The sequence below is a fragment of the Corvus hawaiiensis genome, chromosome 14 (assembly GCF_020740725.1).
Source record: "Corvus hawaiiensis isolate bCorHaw1 chromosome 14, bCorHaw1.pri.cur, whole genome shotgun sequence".
NCBI lineage: Eukaryota > Metazoa > Chordata > Aves > Passeriformes > Corvidae > Corvus > Corvus hawaiiensis.
Window position 1 is genome coordinate 19,398,361 of NC_063226.1, and position 17,939 is coordinate 19,416,299.

Consider the following 17,939-nt stretch of genomic DNA (forward strand, 5'->3'; position numbering starts at 1 on the left):
CCCAGGATTGCACCTCATCTCGACCAGGGGATTTTTGGGAGCGACAAGAATAGGCTTATCCCCCATGTCCCTCGAATCAAAGCATGAGGTGAGTTTTCTGTAAACAGCCAAGATTCCAGCCAGAGGGCAGCTGTCAGCATTGGGCTCATGGAGACAGGCACCCACCACCAGGTTGCCCTGTGGCTGCTCTCCCCAGAGGCAGCAAGACTGGGCAGGGGGCAGAGGGCAAAGACCACTCTCTGATCCAGTGGCTGCCAGCCTGATGCAGTCCCCAGGAGGATCCCTGTGTCCCTGCCCCAAAGCTGTCCCTGTCACAGTGCCAGGCTCTGCTAATAGGAGACAACAGAGACTGAGTTTGCTCAGATGGGGAGAAAAGTGGGGTATCTTTTTTCCCTTTCCCTCCACTATTTCTGAGTTCACATCAAACTGCTTTTTTGAGGCCACAGACTCACCTGCCTCAAATCTGCCTGGCTCCAGAGCCTGGAGAAGGGCTGTGCCAGTCCACACTCCCTGTACCCCAACCTCTCTCTGCTGCTCAGCCCCACATTGCCACATCTATAGATTTAATCCTGTCTGAAAAATGAAACCCTGAAGTGTATTCGCAGACAACACAATTACAAGGTGGGAGTGAGTCATTCAAACGCTTGAAAACAGGTTTGGGCTTTTTTCCAGAGGAAAAGTTCAGGTGCTTAAGCTCAATTTCAGGATAAAGACCAGCTTTGTGCTATTTGTGTTGAGGGGTGAGGGAGAGGAAGGACAGCAGGCAAAGGAGCTCACTTTGCTCTTCATGTAGGACCACAAAACCACTCTGCTGCTTCCCACTCATCCTCAGTCTCTCCTTTTGGAGTGAGCACAGAGATTTGCCTTTGCCCTAGAGCCAGGAAGACTCCTGAAGCATCAGGAGGGACAGAAGCTTCAGCTGGGTACAGGTTTGTGGTGGGCTTTGAGCAACCTGCTTCAGCACCCCTGCAGCAGCTTGGAGGGTCAGTTCCTCTGGGAAGGCCTTGGTAGCAGCTTAGAGGCAGCTCCTGTTTTGGGGGCATTGCTTGCTCTGCATCTTTCAGCCCCAGACCCAGTGAAGGGCTGGCACGTGGGCCAGGACAGGATAACAACTCTGCAATTCATCAGGCACCGAGTCTGATGCTCTGGGAGACTGTGCTTATTGTAATTAGAAAGCACCACATCACAGGCACCTCCATCCTGTCTCCTAATTCTCTCCTGACTTCCTTCCCCTCTCCCAAGGGTCCCAGCCAGCCCAGCCAGCTCTGGACATCCTCCTGTCTCTTTTGTCCCAGGATTGGGATTTTCTTTTGCACAAACCAAGATGTGAAACAGAGCTGCTGTGTGCAGAGGGCTCTGCCAGCCAGCCAGCATGCAAGTGCTGCTGTGCCCTTCTTCTCTGGACCAACTGCTTAAATGCTTAATGAGCCCTGGGGAGCAAAGCATTCCTTGTGCCTTCAGTTTAGGGCTATGTCAGCTCTCCTTTCCCTTTTTTAATCCTCTGACCAGTGAAAATAAGGGCGAGCAGGCACAGTCTCATCACTGTTTCTAAGGAAAGCAGCAACACAAACAGGAAAACCCCACGTGCTTACACTCGGGGAGACAACATCCCCTCCACCCTGGGGGGGACACGGAGGCAGAGTCCCTCAAAGCAAACATTTTGAGGCATTTAATGGGGTGTGAAATTAATGCTGGAGAAAACACATTCTCGTGGGTGGCTGTGCACTGCTGCCAGCCCGAGGCTCTCCATGGCTGCCCAGCGTGAGCCCAGTTTGGACACTGGGTTGTCATGTAATGTCACTGTTTTTCCGGTGTCGTGCTGGTCCCTGCCTTTCCCTGGAGAAGCTGTATAATAGGCTGTGGGTGCTTTCCTTTCCTGGCAGGAGCAAAAAGCATCTCATTGCAATAAATGGCGAAGGGATGAGTAACTGTAGTGGTGCTTTGCGGGGGGGGACTGGTACCAGAACATGGGCAGAAAGCCCAAACATCCCCCCATTTCTTAGCAGGGCAAACAGGCACTGGGTTCAGGTGTAGCTACCAGAGGAACAGGGCAGGATGTCCCTTTCTGTGGCCTGGGAAGGTCAGGGGTTGCTGGCAGGGATTTGGAGCTGCTCCTGAAGGAAGGTGGCACCGTGGTGTGGGAGGAGGGGACAGGTGGCCCTGGGGACCCCAGTGGGGGCTTGGTGTTTATGTGACAGTGCCAGCAGGACCCGGTGCCTCACCAAGCTGGGCAGGGTGACCCAGAGAGGATTGCAAGGTGAACTGAGACATTGGTCCCAACTCCAGCAAATGTTGCTCTATGATTTTGTGGCACTTTTCCAGGCTAAAAATACCCCTGATGTTGGTGCTGGGGGTGGGCTCTGCGTGCAGCGGCTGTGAAGGGACGCTCTGTGCTGCGGGACTGGCCAAGGGCAGCTGGACCATCAGGCTGGGGTGGCCCTGCCAGCAGCCATGGGGCTGCCCCTCCTGCTCCATGAGCAGCCAGGCGCAGAGGTCACCTCTTCTCTTGCTCCAGATGACCTGGCACCTCTCTCCAGGGCTGTGCCAGATGCAGCTGCTCATCCATCAGTCCCCAAAACACCGTGTGGGGACAGAGCATCCCCAGTGAGCGCTTTGAGCTGTATTTCAGCCCAGCACTGGGTTCTTTGCTGATCTCAGAGGGTCACTTAGGCTCATCTGGGAGCTCCTCAGGGAGTGGGATGTTACAGCAGGGCTCATTTTCCTAACGAGCCGCAGAGAGGCCTGAGGAGCTCAGCCCATCACTGTGGTTGTGGGGCTGCTGCGTGTGCTAAGGAAATGTGCCCCCAGACCCTCCACACAGCTGTGGGGGGACATCACTGGGCTGAGAGGACACTTAGCTGTCCCTGTGTGTCCGAGCTGCTGGGGAGGTGGGTTTGGGACACCAGAGGAGGCAGGGTTGACGAGCCTCTCTGAGGCTTGGATGCAATCCCAGCGTGGCAGGATCCAGCTGGGCCAGCCCCATCCCACTTCAGTGCCCTCCTGGCCATGGGGAGCAGCTCAGCCCTGCTCCTCTCTGCCCATCCAAGCAGATCACTCCTCTGAGTGATCATCCTGGAGCCACTGGGCACCTTCCCTGCAGGCTGGGAGGTGTTTCAGCTGTTGCTCTGAAAGCTGTCGAAGAAAAGAGAGTCCAGTGCTTATTCTTCAAAACCATCCCCTCAACAACAGGGGCTTATCCTCACCTGTCTGACATATTTCTGATATTTTATGGCAGGTTCTCAAGGAATTATTTTGTGTGCATGCCACCCATCATGTCCAACCAAGGGACTGCCACCCTGGCCTGAAGACATGGACTGGATGGTCCAAACTTTCCTCTGTCCATGGGCTGCAGACCTTGTGTCTCCTGGTGCTGGTGGTGCTCTGCTTTGGGTGAACTCTGTGGGTTGTATTTGCAGATGGAGCAAGCAAGGAGGGAGCTGCAGACAGAGGGAAGGCTGGAGAAATGGTACTGCCTGATCCTGTGACCTTGGCAAGTCGGCAGGATGAACAGGGAGATTTAATTTAGATAAGTGTCAAGCAAGACTTTTGGGGACAGCAGCAAAGCCTGGCATGGATTCCAAAACCCTCAGAGGACACCTCGCTTCCCCAGGGTGCTGGCCTGACCCCTGCTCTGGTTGCTTCCAGCATTTCCAATGACTCTGGAGAAAATCTACTGGACTTTGACACTGCAAGACCCCTCAGCCCTAACCTCTGCCTTCCCCTCATCCCCCACAGCTCTTCACCCTGCCTGAGCATGGCAGGGGAGGAGCTGCTGTGCCAAATCAATGCCTCAGCAGGTGCTGGGCTAAGGGGTGGCAGTGGGGGAGTGGGGACAGGGTCAGCGTGGTCCCGCAGCCTCCTCCCCATTTGGGGTACCCAGCACTGTGCATCCTCGGCCACGGTTGCCATGGTGATGCACATCTCTCCCTGCGGCAGGAGCACTGGGGTTTGATGGGCTCTGTTCACTGTTCTGGCTTCCACAGACCTCCCACCCTCAGCCCCAGCAGCCTCCAAGCAGGAAGCAGAAGGAGATCACCAGGAGCAGACCGTGGGGTCGTGCTGTGTGCCATTCCCTGCAGGCTGCCTGCCCCCCACTTCACTGGGTGGGACTGGTTTTATTTTTTCTTCAACTGGAGACCCCCAGGAGGGACAAGTTCAGAAAATAGAACATTACACATCAGGTGGCAAGTGCAGGGAAGAAGGAATAAGAAACCAATCCCTGTGCCCTGTGCCCCCTGCCCTGTGCCCCTGCTGCTCCCCTCCATCCCCAGCACGGCCTCTGTGGTGGAGATGGAGGATTCATTCCGATGGCCAATCCTCCCACTGCTGCGCAGATACAACAGCAGCAGGTCAGGCAGCAGCTGGTTCTGGGGGGAATTTTGGCTGGGGGAGTCGGTGTGTGGAGCTGCCCCGGTGGCCCCTGCACCCCACAGAGCTGGTAGGTGTCACTGTGCCAGAGAAGCCACGGCTGGGAGGGGACAGCATGCTGAGCGCCACCCGGGTGGTGTTCGTCCAGTGGCTGCAGAGGATGGTGCCATGAGGAGCCTGCTGTGATCCCGGGCTCATCCCCACCCCATCCTCCGCCTCCCACTGCTATGGGCTCTGTGCTGTCTGTCCTGGGGTCCCTGCTGCAAGTGCCATCCTGGCAAAGCATCTCCTCTGTCCCCACGTCACCACCTCGCCGTCCCCAGGGGCTGAGGCTGATTCCCTGTGCAGCTGCTGGCACGGCAAGGCTGCACAGGGACATCTCCTCGGGAAAGGTAATGCCTGGAGCCACAAATGGTCCCCAGAACCACCTTAGGAGTGTCTCAGTGTCTGTGAGTTGTTCCCAGCTGGAGGGGGTGTTGTATGGCCACCACAGGAGGGTTGTATGGCCGCTGTCCCCAGCCCACTCTCTGAGAGCTGCCTGTGTCTGCAGCTCTGGGGAGAGGCAGTGGGTGCCAGGTGGGGAATGTCCGCATCTCTCACACCCACCTCCTGCTCCTACCGTTGGGTTTGCTCTCCAGGAAACGCCACAGCATGGTCTCTGTGTCTCAGGCACAAGGAGCTGTGGCAGTAATGCCACCCTGGGGGCTGTCACTGCTGTCCTTTTGCTGTCCAGCCCAGCCAGCACCTCCCAGTGCCCACTTGCTCATCCTTCAGGAGAGCCCTGCTGCTGCTGGCACCTGCTGGGCATCCTGCCAGCCTGGGGAGAGGGCTCAGAGCGGCTGGGTCAGATCCTGTCCCCTGGTCCCTGAGGGGGGCATCACCCTGGCACGTGTGGGGACTGGGGCTGGCATGGGGACAGGCATGAAACACATCTTCCTGGGCTCATGAGGGAAGCACAGGGACAGGCTCTCACTCTGTGTAGGAATCCAAGACTGAACACTGCAGGCACAACCCCCGCTGCTCAAGGGCTGTTCTGACTGACCCAGGACCTACCTCAGCATCACTGGACCTCCCCATGGGCTCAGGGAAGGTGTGGGACAAGTTAACACCTCCTTGGCTGTTTGGAAGCACATGAATTCACCTGAGCCTTTTAAAATGGGTCCCCTGGGCAGCGAGAAATAAATGGGGACACCCCAGAATGGAGCCTGGTGCTGGCATTTCCTGCATCCTCCCTCTTCAGAGCCCACTCCAGCTTCACAGACACAGAATGATCCTGGGCTGTATTTGCTGTTCTCATATACCATCCCCTTCAAGGAGGCAGGATGACATTTGTCTTTCCCTTCCAGGATTTTCTGAAAAGTAAATGAGAACAGTTCGAGAATCTGACCCCATGAATGGCAGAGCGAGACAGTAATGAACAGCCCAGAGAACATCAGAGTGAGGCATCTGTTTACCCTCCAGCAGGAAGAAAATCAAGGAGAAAGGCAGTGGATGTGAAAGGCAAATCTGCTGGAAAAGGAGCCAGGGGAAAAGAAATCACCTTCTCCACAAACCTGTAATTAATCTGAGGGACTCATTGCACTGGGCGAGAAGCTTGTTGGGAATTTCTTTTGGAAATTAGAAACCAGAATAAGAAAGTTGTTTGTAGCACTGTATTAGCCCCTACTTCTGCAGTAAATAACAGGGCTGTTTGGCAGATAAAAGGAGCAGCGAGCAGCCAGGAAGCCTTCCAGTGCCTGGGCTGCCCTCCCATCAGCTGGGCCTGGGTAAGGGCACTGCAGGCGCCAGCGCTGGCACCTCTTGGGTGTACCCTGGGTTCTGCTGCCAGCAGCTGCCTGAGCCCCTGATCAGCCCCAGGCACAAACACAGCCTGAACACCTGCACTCACCTGGGTGACACGGCCCGTGAAAGGTGTGGGGACAGCAGTGAGGCTCCTGCATGTGTCACCTCCAGGATGGCAGGAACCCTGCCCCGAGCATGGCTGGGGAGCTGGTGGTCACCCCTGCCCCCCAGCAGTGAGCCCAAGCACAGTGCAGAGGCTGGACAAGATCTTCCAAACTTAAAAACTTGGTAGGTTTAAAAAGTCAGGGTCCTGCAGAGGGAAACGTCAGCCAGACACACCAAAACAGAAGGGCAGACATCTGCTCGTCTTCTCTAAAGGGTGACTGCGTGGGAGGTGAGCTCATCTCGGTGCCATCCCTGCTGGCCAGCACCTCCTGGCTGCCTCTGTGGCCTCTGTGGTCCCAGATGAAGTCGGGACAGGCAGGAGATGAGCGCTGGTGCCAGGGAGGAGGGCTCTGTCCCCGGCTTATCCAGCAGGGCTTTGTTGCACTGCCTGCACCCCTGCTTGCTGGGGAGGGTCCTGAGAGCCCCAGAGCATCCCTGGGGGGCTCAGGGTGCAGGGTCTCACTGCTGCTGGATCCCACATCCAAGGCTGGCACCCTCTGCCCAGCCCTTGGCTGAGCCTCACAAGGGTTTTAGCTTCTTCTCTCCTCTCCTGAGCAGCCCCTGCCCTTCCTCTGTTATCCTGCAACACTGGCCTGTCTGTCTGTCCTTCAGCACACCTCCCCTGTCCTCTGACAGACTCTACCAGCTTCTTCTTTTTTTAATTTAATTTTTATTAGCACATTTTGCAGCCTTGCAGCAACCCGGGAATACAAATAGGACAGTGAGGACAGCCAGGCCCGGGCAGCAGGAGCGGGGCTGGCTCTGGAGGGAGTCCTTGGCATCCCAGGAGGAGGCAGCTGGACAGATGCTGCTGGAGCCACCACAACCTTCCCACCACGGTCACTATCTCCTCTCGGTTTGGTCGAGGCTGCCTGGGAAAAAAGGAGATTTTGCAGGGCAGGAAAATCCCTGCTGCTCGGGTTCCCTGGCCGGGGTGGCTTCACCCTGCTGGTGGGGGAAGCGGGGCAGGGAGGTGGGTGAAGGAGGAGAGTTAAAATCAGCAGCAGATGACAAGAAATTCATCCTGACCAGGGAAGCGAGTGCCTAAAAATAGCAGCAAGGTTCTCAGCTGTGACAAGATACGCTGGGATTTCTCCTGCTGGCAGATGTATAATGGATAAGGGCACTGCACGTGCCACTGCTGGCGCCTCTCGGGTGGACCCAGGGCTGTGCCTGCATTTTGGGGGGCAGAGCAGAGGGGCTGGCTGCGTTTGCAGGGTCAGCACACACTGATTTTGGCCACTGTGCATCTTTGAAAACCCAGCCCCGTGCCCAGGGGAGTGCAGAAAATGAGGAGTGCAGGGAGTGCCGCCCCTGTGGGGCTGTAAGCAAAAAAATCAATTAGCAGGGAATACAAATCCTCCCTGAAACTGCAGGAAACCCCCTTCTCCCAGCTGGCCCCCTGCTGCCTCACTCCAGGGAGGGCTGCCTGCATGCCCAGCGTGTGATGGGAGGGCGCAGGACAAGCAGGAGGCTGTCCTGTGCCATCAGAGCGATGGGACAAGTGTGACAGTCTGTGGTGATCGTGGATGAGGTGGCTGCACGTGGAGACAGGGACAGGGAGGATGCTTTGGTCCTCTGCCCCACATGCCCCTGCTTGCTTCTCCATCTCACTTTCCATCTCACTTCATCTTTGCCCTAAAGCAGTGGGGTGGCATGGATCAGTGGTGCCTGTGTGGCTCTCCCTTTGCCATTGACGCCCCTTGCTTGTCCCCCCAGCCCCAAGTTTGCTCCCCAGGGGAAGTCTGAGCTGCAGCTGTGAAGAGAAAAACCCACAAAAACTCCAGAGAGCCCTTTCCACGTGGGGAGTATATTTAGAGATGTGTGTGTGTGCCCATCCAAATACTTCATTTTGGTGCAGCCCTTTGCAGCATCTCGGCGCAGGTTGTGGGTGGCTGGGGAAGGAAAATCCCCTCCAAGCCTCCCCCCTGCCAGCCCCCAGCACACCTCACAGGGGGCAAAGTGTGGCAATCCCAGGCTCTATTAATGAGGGACCCTTCATTTCCCTGGGGGGTGGTTTTGGATGTAATTGGTCACTGCCCAAGGGTCAGAACAAATTGCAAGGTGATCCATATTGATTTATAAGCACGTTTATTTTTACCAGCCTGGCGTGTTCCCCTCCTGGCTGGCAAACAGGGATGCGTCCTCCCTTCCCCACCTGGGAAGCAGCAGTGTTTTCTCTGGCAGGGACAAGCCAACGAGAGGACTTTGATGTGGCCTGGCAGGCTCCCTGCAGCTCCCCTGGGGCCTCATCCAGGAAGGGGCTGAGCTGCAGGATCGCTCCAAGCGTGCTGAAGTGTGCGGTTGTGCACTGAGGGTTTGCAGCAGAGGCCCTCACAAACTCTCCGACTGAAATGCAAAGGGGAAGGGATGCAGTAAGGGATTTGCAGCATCCCCATGGCCACAGGTGGCCCAGGAGCTCTGGCCCCCGTAGTGCAGGCACAGGGCAGTGTTTGGAGTGGGCTCTGAGCTGCCCACCCAGCTGCTTGGGCCAGCCAAAGGCAACTCCAAACACTTTCCTGCACATTTTCTTCTCCTTCAAGCCTTAGAAATCCAGGGAGGGGATTTCTCCCTTTTCCCTGTCTTGCAGCCCTGCTCTGGAGCATCTGTGGATCACTGCCAGGAGGTGGAGGGCTGGTCCCTACTGCCACTGATGACAGGGCCAAGGGGTTTCCATCCCAGGAGGGAAACACCTGCTGACAAAAAGTGCCCAATAGCCAAGATTTTTTTGCCAGAATTTCTGCACTTGGTGCAGAAATCACAGTCCCTCTTAGCTGCTTACCTTGTGCTCAGTGAGATAAAACTCCCACTTCCCTCCAGGGTGTTCAGAAATGGCAGAGTCAGCAAGCCTGGAACTTCTGTGGAAACAAAAAGAGGGGTTGATATGGTTTTTCCCCCATGTCATATTTTATTCCTTTCCTCTTACGTTGCAATTTATATATTTTATTTATGGGGAACATTTTATGTAATACTTTTTCCTCCTGGTGGCTGGGGATCCCTCTGGGCTTCCCTGGGATGCAGGCAGGGCTCTGCTCGTTTCCAGTGGCTGGAGGGGTTACGGTTATTTCCAAAGGGCTGTTGCAAGTCTGTCACCTTCCCATGGCCATTATGAGGAGATCATAGCCAGGTGACATTGCTGCCACGCCACCTGGGTGCCACCTTGGGAGCTAAGGGAGTGCCCAAGGATGCTGCCCACAGTGGTGGCTCCCCCTGCTCTGTTGTCCCTTCCCATCCCACACCTGGCTGAGGACACCAGGCAGCCTCTCTGCCATCCTGCCTTGCAGTGGGAAACTGAGGCAGGGAGAGGTGCTGGGGGTCAGGAGCTGTGTCCCACTGATTTGGGGTGCAGTTGGCCACCACAAAGCCGTGGCATCATTTGCACAGATGCCCAAGTGGTATTTCCCCCCCAGCCCACCCGTGGGCAAGCCAAGGGGTGGCTTTTTGGGTTTGTGGGGAAGAGGCAGGGTGGCCCACAGGATGGCCCACCCTGATCCTGGCCTGAGACTCCCCAGCCCACCAGTGTCCCCAAGCCCAGGGACAGCCAGGCCCTGCCACCTCGCTGCCTGGCACAAAGTGGGGCATTGAGGGACACAGCAGGGCTTTGTCCACCCTGTGCCTGCCAGGAAGGGGCCGGTTGCCCTCTGCAGGCTCCCTTGGCCCTGTGCTGGCTCCACAGCTGCAGGGGACCACAGGCACCCTGGGAACTGTGGGGGACATGGGGCACCCAAGGGACCAGGCTCCAGCTGCTCCAGCCCTGCGGCGGTGGGGACCCACGCGTGTTCCCTCCAGGATGCCATTCCCTCCCTAATGGGGGTCATGGGGCTGGGGAAAGTCGCTGCAGGATTCCCATCAAAAGGTGGAAAGCTTCCAGTTTGGAGCCCCCAAAGCTGAAAGCAGGTCCCTGGGATGGGGAACCCCTATTCCCTACTGACAGATGCTGGGAGTCAGGGAGGTGACAGGGGGACACCACTGCTGTCCCATAGGGCCAGACTCCCCCACTGCCACAGTGGGCAGCTGGGACAAACACAGCCTGGCGGGCCGGGGGGATGTCCCCAGAGCCACCAGTGAAGGGGGACAACGCCCTCCCCTGCCCCTAGACTGCTCTCTTACTTTTGCAAAAGCCTTTTACCCCCAGAGCCCTGAGCAGGGCCATTGGGCAGCTCTGCCCAGCAGCCGCCGGGCACCCAGGAGCTGGCAGCCAAGGGGTGCTGGGGGGGCCGGGGGAGGGCGGGCCCGGTCCCTTTAAGGGGGGTGGCTGTCACTCAGAGAGCCCTTTTCTTTGCTGGAGAGCCGGACAGGCACCCAGAGGGGGAAATACAGGGCGTGGGACCGCCTGGCAGGGGAGGGCTCCGCACACAGCGCCGAAGCAGCAGAGCAGGCGGTCGGGGGAGTTGACCAAGTCCAGCACCATGGGTGAGTATGGGGTGAGGGTGCGAGAGCTGCTGTCGGTGTCTCTGGGGACCTTATCCCAGAACAGAGCCCGCTGAAACTTTCTTCTGGCACCGGCGAGGTCCTGGTGACCCCGGTGTGCCCGTGCCAGCCGAGGGAGGATGCCTTGGCATGGCAGCGGTGACGTTTTCTTTCCCAAGGCAGTTCTCTGTCCCCGTGTGCTGTCTGTGGGGGCAGATGCCATCCCCACAGCCGGTCCCACCTGAGCCCTCACCACATGGAGAGGTGAGAGCTCCTGCCTGGGGCTGGCAGGAGCTGGGAGGTCCGGGCAGAGCACTGAGCCTGTCACAGCTCGTGGCACACGGAGGCACGCCTGGTGCCTCAGTTTCCCTACCGGTGCAGCAGAGCTAATACTTACCAGCGTACCCCTGGGATAGCGGGGTGCTCTGTTCCTGGGGGTGCTCTGTTCCCAGGGGTGCCTCGTGCTGCTGGCCCCCTGCCTCCTCCTCCTGTCTGCAGCACATTGTTTGGCGCTGGCAGCAGCAGAGCCTGGGTACAAGGCTAAGGACTGTGTGGCACAAGGGCTCTTTCTCCCCTCCTTTCCCCTCCCCAGGCTCTCCCACTGCAGCTTCCCAAAGCGCGAGGGGCTGTGGCAAGGAGCCTGCCAGGCCCTGCTGCATCCCGGCACTCGCAGTCGCCTGGGAATGGAGCTGTTCACTGTCCCAGAGTGGGCACCTCTGAGCCACCTCCCAGGTGCCCAAAAATAAAACCAGAAAAGGCAAGTTTGGCCCAGCAGCCTGCTGGGTGCACAGGGCCGTCCCAGTGGGTCCCAGCAAGGTTGGGGGTCAGGATGAGCGAGACTCTCCCTGGACCTGCTGCGTCCAAGGCAAACAAGAGGGAGGGGTCCCAGCACTCCCCTATAGCGCTGCCTTTGTTCCCTGTTTGCTCTTGGCATGGGGCAGCCACCGGGGTGGCAGTGCCGGGACAATCCCCCATTGTCCTCGGTGTCACTGCGCAACCTTGCTCCCAGTGGGGAGGGGAGAACTGACCAGGACCCCACGGCTTTCTGGTCCTCTTGGGGAGGAGATAAGCGCTGTGGGATTCGTGGGGGGAGCGTGGGTTTGGTGTAGGTGCCTTTTTGGCATTCAGGGCAGAAATGCTATGCCCAGATGGGATGTGCCCAGGCAGCCACGGTGCCCTGGGGTGCCAGAGCCCACGTCCTGGGGAAGGGCAGCAGCTTCCCTGGGGGCAGGCGGCACACAGCCAGGGCAGCAGCTTGTCCTGGCTTAGCTGGAGCCAAACTGGAGCCAGATGCTGGTGGGTGCAAACCCACCTGGCTGCCTGCCCCCAAAGCAGGCAGGAGAGCAGCTGGCTGGGCACCTCCAAACACAGCCCACCGGGAAACTGAGCCAACACTCCTGCATGTTAGAGCCCCAACGTGCAGAGGGAGCAGGTGCCCATGGCCTCACTGCTGAAAAAACCCAGCATTTAGGCACTCCAAGCAGCACACTGGCGTGTGTCCTCGCTTTCCCTGCCCACACACAGGTCCTGGAGGACAGAACCTATTACACAAGGGCTGTCATTTGTGGAACTTACACAGCTCCTTCCTATAAGCACGTCTGCCTGCATAAAGGGGCGGCTGCAGCCCGAGCTGCCTGTGGGTGCCAGGCAAGGGACGAGTGCCCAGGGTGCCACCTGGAAGTCCAGAGTGCTTGGGTCCTGCTGTGCTGCCCCAAGCAGGGCCACCTTGCTGGATCTTCCCTGGGGTTTGTCTCTGTGGAGGTGCTGGGTTCCCCTCCATCTTCGAAGGCAAAATAAAGCTGCAGGCAGCCGGGCTGTGGTGGCAGTGGGGAGCCCATTAGCAGCTTGTTTGCCAGCTCCCACTGGCATTACTGCTACATCACGCTCTATTTCCATCTGTTTGTCACGGGTCAGCATGGCTGGCTCACATCAGCTCCTCACAGCCCCTGTGCCCCACCCTGCCACCGTCGCTGAGCACCCTTGGGTGGCCTCCTGTGAGGCTGCTTAGAGAGCTCTCTGGGAAGCTGCTGGGTTTGGCTCTCCAGCACTGCAATGGGTCATTTCTGGGGTTTTCCTTCAACCTGTTTCCCTCCTCCTGCTGGGTACCTTTCTCCCACTGCGCTTGTGCTCCTGAGCTGGGGGCTCCAAGCAATCCTCGTCCTGGCAATCTCGTCCCACCTCACCTCTTTTCTCCGTAGGTTTACTCGAGTGCTGTGCCAGATGTCTCATCGGGGCACCCTTTGCTTCCTTGGTTGCCACTGGCCTGTGCTTCTTTGGGGTAGCGCTGTTTTGTGGCTGTGGGCACGAAGCCCTCACAGGCACCGAGCAGCTCATCGAGACCTACTTCTCCAAAAACTACCAGGACTATGAGTTTCTCATCGATGTGTAAGTACCCCGCTGCAGAGCATCACCCTCACAGCTTCATCCTGCTCTGTGCCAGGCTGAGGTGTCTGGCTGGGCTGGCCAGGGCCAGGCTCTCACCCGGGCACCAGGGAGACTCCAAGCTACCTTTGCCCATGGCTCTGTGGCAGGGTCTAAGTGGCCACTTGTTTTCATTTCACACCAGTTTTTATCTGACCCTTGCTAGGTGTCCTGGGTAGAGCTGGACCTCTGCACTGGGTAGGTATGGAGGATATGGGGGAATCAGTGGCAGCCTTGCTCACCACAGCTTTGCCCCATCTTGCTCTTCTTGTGGCTTCACCCTCTGTTTTGGTCCCCTTGGGACAGTGTGGGGAGGGAAAATGGCAGCGGCCGGGCTGCCACACACTGGGCTGAGCTCTCCAGCACCGCCCCGGCACCTGAGCATCCCTGCCCCCTCCTCTCCCCCCACAGCATCCACGGTTTTCAGTACTTCATCTATGGCACAGCTGCCTTCTTCTTCCTCTATGGAGCCCTGCTGTTGGCCGAAGGTTTCTACACCACCGGCGCCGTCCGGCAAATCTTTGGGGACTACAGGACCACCATCTGCGGCAAGGGCCTCAGCGCAACGGTAACTGGGGGCCCGAAAGGGAGGGGAGCGCGAGGCCCCCAGCGAGCTCACTCGTGGCAGCGGGTGTGTCATTGTTTGGGAAAGTGGCTAGGACATCCTGACAAGGTGATCTTAACCGGGGTTTGGCACCCCTGCGCGCGCCCCAGCGGGTTCACCACGCTCGGTGTGGCCAAAGGGCAGGAGACTGTGGCCGTCCGGGTTTTGGGATATCCCAAAGGGAAGCACAGCCTGGCTGCCCTCCCCCAGGCCCGCCATGGTCCCTGGCGACCAAAGCAGCCCACATGGTTACGTGTAACAAAACTTCTTCATGTTTAAATGGAGGCAGGGAGAATCTGAGCGTCCCTGCAGTGCTGGCAGCTCGAAGCTCTATGGCACCCGGTACCCCTGGGGTCATCCTCTCTGCTGGGCTTGGGAACCATGACAAAGTGCTGGCAAAGGGGTCCTGTGGCCTGGGGGAGCAGAGGGGCATGGCTGTGGTTCCCTCAGGGGCTGGTTGGGGTGGCACCATGGAGGGAGGGCAGGAGAGCCACGTTGACATGCCAAGGCAGCTTTTGCAGCTGTCCTCCCGCAGAGACCAAACCCTGCTTGGCTGTGGGCACGGTTATCCCCCTCTCAAACGTGGCAGCCGTCCTGCTGCTGCTGGTCACCCCCACGTGCACACAGCTGGGTGTGAATCTGGGACTGGCACTGGCTCTGTGAGCTGCAGGAGCCCCCAGCTCGGGCTGCTGTCCTGTGCCGCCTGCCTGGGGACAGGCTGGGTCTGGCAGGCGGCGCAGAGCTGGGCGCAGGCAGCATCGCAGTCCCCCACCTGCCCCACGCCCTCCCCTGCCTGGGGAACCTCGCGCTCCCCTGTCCATGTCCTTGGCCACTTGGTAACCACGGCTCTGCCCGGGTTTGTCCTGCCCCTTGCAGTTTGTGGGCATTACCTACGTCCTGACCATCATCTGGCTCCTGGTGTTCGCCTGCTCTGCGGTGCCCGTCTACATCTATTTTAACACTTGGACCACCTGCCAGTCCATTGCCAACCCCACCAAGACCTCGGCCAGCATTGGCACCCTGTGTGCGGATGCCAGGATGTACGGTGAGTGCTGGGTTCACCACCCAGGAGCCAGGGCTCAGGGCAGAGGAGAGGGGATGGAGGACAGGGCCCAGGCACATTGGGCTGGGATAAAGCAGGGCAAGTGCTGAAGAGCCCCAAAATGCTGGGGTGTGTGTGACACACATGGCTGCAGGAAGCTGAGCAAGGAAGTCAGCTGTCAGCCGTGCCCCGCTCACCTGGCTCCCACATCTCCACAGGTGTCCTGCCCTGGAATGCTTTCCCTGGCAAGGTGTGTGGCTCCAACCTGCTCTCCATCTGCAAGACCAGTGAGGTGAGTAACTCCTGCCACCCCACATGTGCTCCCCTCAGTGGATCACCTCAGCACTGGCCTCCCCAGGCAGCACATGAGACCCTGTGAGATCACCCTCCTCTTCCCTTGCAGTTCCAGATGACTTTCCACCTCTTCATCGCAGCCTTTGTGGGGGCAGCTGCCACGCTGGTCTCACTGGTGAGTCAGTGCTCCCCCTGCCCAGCCGTTCTTCTCCGCCTGGCAAAGATGTGGGGGAAAAGGACAGCGAAGGTGGTGGGCATGGATGGGACAGAGCCTGTGCTCGTGTCATTTTCTGGCACGTAAGTGCAGATGGTGAATCCAGGCCATAAGGTAGAGGTGGCAGCAGGAGGGGATCTGGAGAGGCTTTAGGAGACCGCCAGGGAGAGATCCTGATGCCAATGCACTGAGCCCCGCTGCCTTTCCCCGCCTCTCCTCTTGCTTTACGCCAGTGACCCGGCACCGCGGTGTCCCGACGGTGCAGCGAGGCTGTGGGGCTCTGCAGGGCACTGCTCTGTTGGAGTGTGGGGCTGGGGGCTGCCCCCTCACTCACTCTCTTCCCACCCACAGCTCACCTTCATCATCGCCGCCACCTACAACTTCGCAGTCCTCAAGCTGATGGGCCGAGGCACCAAGTTCTAGCCCGTGCGCGGCGGAGCCCAGCCAGACGAAACGCCCTTCTTTTGTCTAACCCCGAGGCTTTAACACTGCAGCCACCCGACACCAGGTCTCCTGCGTTAACTCTGCCTTCGCTGATGACTCCCCTCCTCTTCCTCCCTCGCATCCATTGTGCTGAGCATGACCAGGAAGGAGAGCTTCCCACCAGTGGACACCTCTTCATGCACTTTTCTCTCGTTGCTCATCCGTAACTGGTTCGCTCTAGAGCCAAGCCCATCAAAACCAGCCAGAGAAGAGGAGGGACTTATTCCAGTGTCCCAATGTTGCCTAGGGATGAGCAAAGGCCTTCAAGCCCCTGGGAGGAGGAAATCCATGTAGGTTGCTCCATGAGTAGCAAGAGGCTACCTAGAGAGAAAAGGAAGTTGGCCCAGTCCTGGTACCATTGCTAGAGACTCTCCTGGAGCTGTCTGCTGTCACCACCCATGGATGGAGAATAAGAGAAGGATTTTTTTTCCCTTAGCAGAGAAAGATGATTTTAACCTAAATTGCCTGCTGCAGCCACGGCAAAGGGAGTTCAGGGCAAGGATCTTCCCAGTGTGGAGAAGAGAGTGCTGACCCCAATGCTGATAAAGCCCTAACCCAGCTGCCCCTATTAAAGCCTAAAGGAGTTTGGTGTCTCTGTAGACAAGGGGGACTCTTGGCTTTACCTTCCAGGCAGCAGAGAGGCAGCAAATAGGTTTGACTGAGGAGGGGACATCTCTGCACCAAGCCCTGGGAGCGTAAAGCCAGAGCCATCCCTCCGTAGGCAGGGGATAACCCTCAGGACCGCGTGCCTTCTCCTGCCCTGCCAGTGCCCTTCACAATGGTGCTCTTCTCTGGGGTGACGTCTGCTTCTCTAACCTCCGCTGTGCTGGAGAGCTCGGCTCGCTTCTCACCCGTGTCAAATGTAACCGCCCCTCCTTCTGTCCCCCTTGTCCCCTCACTTTTTTTCCTGCAAGTCAGGACAACTGTCTTGTGCCTGCCGGGGTGGGAGGGACTGGCAGCATCTCGCTTCCAGGTGAAACCCGTGAAGAAAGAGAGGAGGGAAGGAAAGGTGGCGGTTTGGGGGTCACAGGGTGCAAACACAGCCCATCTCTGCAATCCAGACCCTTTCTGGTGCCAGTTTTTTCCCGTGGAGAGGGGTAGGGGGACAAGGGGTTGGGTGGAGACCTCTCCTCCATGACTGTTCTCCAGCTGGAGGAAAGCCCTCTGGCTGGGTAGCATGGGTCCAGCCAGACCTGCAGAAGTGCTGTTTCTAGTCCTCCCTGACAACTGGTGATTTGTTTTGCTCTCTCTGCCTCTCTTCTTAATGCTAATCTTTGTGTTTATTTATTGGAGAAACTACTTTCAGTGGCAGACTGTAGCTCCATCTTGCATGGATTTCTTTTCTTTTTTTGTGTCTGTATTATTGTTATATATATTTTTAAGTGCTGGTTTCAGCAGGGGCAAGGATAAGGAGGCAGATCTGCTGAGCAGTGCATTTGAAGGATCCTTGCCACCGGGAATGCTGAAATAGTTTGGCCAGGCTACCAACGCACACGGGATGGGGAAGGGGGGGAGATGCCAGGAGGGATGGCAGGGTGGGGAGAAACCAGTCAAGATCTGGAAATTCACATCAATGCTATCTCTCTTGGGGGTTTGCTGGGGTTTTTTTTCATATCCATTTAACAAAAAATAACCAGGTCCTCCTTCCCACCCTTGTCCCCAGACCCCACACACGCACACACACACACACACACACACACACACACACACACACACAAAGAGAGTTAATCGACTGAAAGTGTTTCCTTCATTTCTGATCTAGAATTTCAACTTGTTAACCAGCAATAAAAAGGAGCAAGTTTTTAAAGACTTATCTTACAGGATGTATTTTATAAAAATTAAAGAAAATACATTAAAATTAAGAACATTCTGAACAAGATGTACGTCTGCCTGTCCATTTGTTGTGCTGCCTTTCCCAACCCTGAACCCACCGACAAAAAAGAAAGGGGAGGCTGTCCAGGAAAGGGGAGGCTGCAGAGGAGAATGTCTCAGAGGAGCAGCACTTGCAGACCCATGTGCAGGCCAGCAGCCCCTGCAGGGCTCTGCCCACTCCAGCCACGAGGTTCATAACTCTGACTTCAAAATCATTGTTCCCAGCTGGGGTGCCCTTAAAACCTCTATTTTTCCTCCAGCCACCCTGGGGAAAGCTGGGGTCT

The 17,939-nt window shown here is 57.6% G+C and overlaps 1 protein-coding gene across 2 annotated transcripts; it reads left to right on the plus strand.

Annotated features, from left to right (window-relative positions):
- The first annotated feature begins 10,585 nt into the window (after window positions 1–10,585).
- Window positions 10,586–17,662, plus strand: PLP1 (proteolipid protein 1). 2 transcript variants are annotated; one of them, XM_048318778.1, is made up of 7 exons: window positions 10,586–10,728; window positions 12,924–13,110; window positions 13,558–13,819; window positions 14,627–14,795; window positions 15,011–15,084; window positions 15,196–15,261; window positions 15,652–17,662. In XM_048318778.1, the coding sequence occupies exons 1-7, from the start codon at window positions 10,725–10,727 to the stop codon at window positions 15,721–15,723; spliced, it is 834 nt and encodes a 277-aa protein (XP_048174735.1). In that variant the 5' UTR covers window positions 10,586–10,724; the 3' UTR covers window positions 15,724–17,662. The 2 variants fall into 2 exon arrangements, with proteins under 2 accessions (XP_048174735.1, XP_048174737.1); XM_048318780.1 differs by having other exon boundaries at window positions 13,558–13,714.
- Window positions 17,663–17,939: the final 277 nt, after the last annotated feature.

Excerpts from the sequence above, each read along its gene's own strand:
- PLP1 (XM_048318778.1), top strand. Across the intron at positions 15,085-15,195 it reads CCATCTGCAAGACCAGTGAG|TTCCAGATGACTTTCCACCT; the intron begins GTGAGTAACTCC and ends CTTCCCTTGCAG. Across the intron at positions 15,262-15,651 it reads CTGCCACGCTGGTCTCACTG|CTCACCTTCATCATCGCCGC; the intron begins GTGAGTCAGTGC and ends TCCCACCCACAG.